Here is a 4200-nt window from a genome sequence, read left to right as displayed (position 1 = left end):
TCATATTATAAAGGTGTTTGCCGCCTGCATATGTCATTAATAAGAAACATATAAGTTATATAGATATATGTACCATTTAGCCTGTGCCAACCTTCCATCATGTTATGTTAACGTAATATGGAACCTGTCCAAGTTTATCACCTGTCTTTACACTTTACACGTTTGAGGGACGCTTCCTGGTGATACTCGTGGTATTTTTGGACTTTACAAAGTGATCAGGAGTGGCTGAATTCCCCATTAGATTTGTCCCTGTGAGGCCATATCCATGGGGACCAAGTCATTTGGGGAAGGGAAGCAACGGGTTCAGTCTGACTTCAAGGTGATCTGAAGGACACAGCTTTATAGTGCTTCAGAGCATCCAAACCCCTGAACTAGCAGCCCCCTTACCCTCTCTAAAGGAACCGCCACAGCTCCAGTTTAAGGCGGGGCTTCCCTTCTTCCGAGGGCTGGTGTTGGATCGTCTCAACTTGCTGCTGTCACGTCCCTTTCTACCTCCTCCGCCGCTGCTCCCTTTATAGGAGCCGATGGCTGACAGAGGGAAGGTCCCACCTCGAAATTCCAGCAGGTATCTGTCAATCTCTGCAGGAGATGACGGAAAAAATACAAATCAGTATCGTCTCATGTCCTACAACCGGCTGATGCGACATGTGAATGAAGCCTCTCCATCATCTGTGACGCCGCCCACACACCGTGCCGAGGCAGAGGGCAGCCCAGGAGAACAGCCTTGTTGACCAGGATGCTGAGGGCGGCTTTCACCACAGCCTGCTGCCCGGCACTTAGCCCACAGTTGCTAGGAGACTGTCGCTGCGACGACGGCGAGGAGGAAGAGGAGGTAGTGGTGGAGGAGGAGCGCTTGGCTGTTACCCGGGAGATGATGGCTTCTTCCACTCGGGGAACGACCACGGCGTTCCAGAGCCGAGCCAGCCACCTGAAAACACACACACACACACACACACATTCATGTAAAATAATTAGTTATGGTTTATAAAACTACTAGTTTCCGGTTTAACAGGGCAATATTTATCTTCCCAGTTCCCAGAGAAACAAGGAAAATTTTTTTTCTTCAAACCAGGTTCTGGTTTGCTCCTGTTGGTCAAACACATTTTGCAGAGGTCACCTTGGGCTCCTGCAATAGAGTGCTGCAGGGATGATATATTTTGTAGGCCAGCCTGTAAGTATAATCCCACTTCCTTTGACAAAAAGTCCACAGGGTTTTTCCATTGGATTTTGGATTATTGCAGAAAATAAACTCTGTGGCTCTGTGAAAAGGTTTATGATACATGTTCTGCTCAGCGAGATTATACATTTTCTCCTAAGGAAGGAACAGCTAAATATTCAATGATAACATAAGGAAAAATAGGTCAGGCCTGGAGCAGGCTTGTGACAGAAGCTAACATGTTAGCTAATGTAGCTTGCCATTGTTGGCCAACCAGGCTGTCTTGAACTAGCCTGTGTCTGCTATTGTAAACTAAACCTGAAAGAATGAGATCATTAACATGTTTAATCTGTATTTATTAACGCAGTAACACAAAAACACACCTGACGATTGCCTGTGTGTTGTTTGGGACCACAGGACAGGATAGGAAGAGCTGCGGGCCCAGCAAAGCCTCACTGGTCCCCAGGCGGGACAGACAGGCATTGAGCTGCTGCCAAACCTGGTTCACCCACAACACCGACCGCTCCATGACGCCATCAGGTGACCAAACTCCAGTCCCCATCTGGAAGAGGAGTGGTGGAAGATTCAAGATTTAACATTTTTTTCTTTTGTCTAGCTGATAAAACACAACAAACAAGACAGTGATGGAACAAAAAAAGAGGTTCATCATTGATTTTCTTGACAGGTAAATCAATTAAAACTGCTTGACAACAAAACAGCTTGTTATTTATTCTGAGGATGTCCCCATGAATATATTCTTTATTTTACTGCCACAGCATGATGGAGCACAATAAATACTGACTGAAACTAAATGTGTTTTGGAATTACAATCCTTATAACAATGCATGATTCTAGTCAACAACTTGTTGAACCAACCATCTTTTATTTGGTTGTTTTTTGTTTTTTTTTACCATGAATCATTTTTACCATTTTGCATTTATTTTTGTCACACAGTGGCAAAGATTGTGGCGAATTTGAGAAAGCTTTATCCAGGGAAAAATATCTATATTATTAAAACACCTACTTACTCATTTCAGTCCAAAAAACTTCTAAATTCATATATTAATGTTTTGGGAAAAGAACAGATTCAGAACAGAGAGGATTTTGCACATAACCGTTTGGTAACAGTGAAAACAAGGTCTGACCTTATGAAGCAGCTTCCTGCGGAGGTGCCTTCCCAGCAGGCCGTGCAGTGGCTCCTGGTCCCAGCGCAGTGTTACCCAGCGGAAGTGCTGCTGGAGGCGGAGCTCTGATCCCTGTAGGCGGGGCTTTGACAGTGTGGCAACCAGGAAGCTGCCTTCATGGAAGTGGTGGGGACCTGAGGGAATAATAAACAGGAGGGTAGTTGTTATCTTGTTTTATAAAGATGACAATCTTGTTTTAATTATCTGACAGTTTTACCCAAAGTCACATCCATTAAGCCCAATTCTTGTACATTTATCACTTGTTGGACAGTTATTCTGACTTTGACTCTGGTTTAATAACACCATGCAAACATTGTAACATAGTCTTAAATATCAGATACTGCACAAACATGGCTAACTATATCATAAAGGTCAATACTGAATTATATCTTTTGTAGAAAATAGACAAATGAATGCTATTTAAAGCAGAAAATTTATTTTTTTATATTTAGGATTAGATGAGGAGATTCTCTGGTTATGTTAAAGCTACATTAATCAGATTGAATAGATTTATGTCTATTCTTAGATAAGTTTATTTCTCTTTTCCTCCACAAATACACCAGCTTTTGACTTTTCAACACTGCTCCTTCATAGTAAACCTTCAGTATCCAGTATAATGCTATTATAATGGAATTCTAGCACATAGGGACTTAAAACTGTGCATTTGATTGAGGTTCGAGTCAAAGCCTGGCTGCAGTGAGTCATACCAGTGTTAAGAACCAGAGGTGAAGCAGAGCTCCTGTTGTCCAGACTGTGGCAGACGTCTCCCAGCAAGCCTGTTAGAGATGAAGCCCTCTCCAGTCCCTCCAGCAGCACTACTACACAGTGACCAGTGTGACCCCCTGACCCCACCGCCGGCACCAGGAAACCTGAGGCAGGAAGAGGCATGAGCCAACAGTGCAATTTCTAATAATAAGTAAAAGTGTTTCAGTCATGTTGGGACAGTCCTGTGGTTGTTAGCAAAATGGACATAGTGGACAAACAGGACAGTGATACATATCATACCTAATTAACTTCAACGTCTGAAAAGTAACGTAAAGTATAGTATGAAAATGCAGCTTTGACTATTTTGCCCTTAAAATGTAGTGCAGTTTGACAAGTTGGCAGTTATGGACTGGCAACCCACCGCTGCCAGACATTTCTTCAGATCGAAACAGTGCTGAGCTTACTCAAAAAAAGTAATGATTTACACATTACTCATGACTTTTTTTTTAAACAAATACATACTTGACTTAATTACTCCCTGCAGAAAGTTTGTTTACCATTACTTTTGCATAAGTCTACTCCAACAACATTGCACACAATATGAACTGCACTTAATGCAAACACAAACACTGGAGTTGTTTTCTCACTAAACTACGGCTTTATAGTGGACCAGTCCAGCTTATTTGACGTGTTTATCACTACAGCCTCAAGGCCTCCAAATTGAAAATCAAATGACATTACTGTATGTAATGTGATTACAGTAATGCATTACACCCAACACGCTAAAACATAGATAAACCCAAGAGGGTACCTTGAGGAACCTTTAATTCTGCCAATCTACGCCTTGATTTAATATTAGCTGCTGCAGGTTTTACTGCTAGGTAGATAATACTTATTTCTTACACATATGTGCTCTAGGACTGTCTGACTGACCCTTTTATGTGAGGTCTTTCAGTTCCAGGTTAGCCTAGATTTCCTTGTTTTCATACTAAAGAACCTCATTTATAAATGTCACTACCTAATGGTATTTTTTTAACACACTAACAAACATGTAGGGATTCTCTGAAAAACTGTTTTGTTATGGAACTGTTGAAGGATTGTCAAGTGGGAATGCGTCCCAATGTACTTAGTGTAGGGTTGCAACTAATGATTATT

General features: G+C 41.9%; 1 protein-coding gene across 1 annotated transcript in view; it reads right to left on the bottom strand.

Annotated features, from left to right (window-relative positions):
* The window catches only part of cttnbp2 (cortactin binding protein 2), an 83965-nt gene that overhangs the window by 5219 nt on the left and 74546 nt on the right, over positions 1-4200 (bottom strand). The window contains exons 15-19 of the mRNA XM_035665636.1: positions 3048-3209; positions 2302-2474; positions 1540-1718; positions 690-928; positions 388-579 (exon numbers count right to left, since the gene is read on the bottom strand). Coding sequence (XP_035521529.1) covers positions 388-579; positions 690-928; positions 1540-1718; positions 2302-2474; positions 3048-3209 — 945 coding nt within the window. The remainder of the gene's footprint in view (positions 1-387; positions 580-689; positions 929-1539; positions 1719-2301; positions 2475-3047; positions 3210-4200) is intronic.

Source organism: Morone saxatilis, unplaced genomic scaffold, assembly GCF_004916995.1.
Source record: "Morone saxatilis isolate NCDOM2014 unplaced genomic scaffold, NCSU_SB_2.0 Contig2, whole genome shotgun sequence".
In the NCBI taxonomy this organism is placed as follows: Eukaryota; Metazoa; Chordata; class Actinopteri; family Moronidae; genus Morone; species Morone saxatilis.
This window is presented reverse-complemented; position numbering and strand designations above follow the sequence as displayed.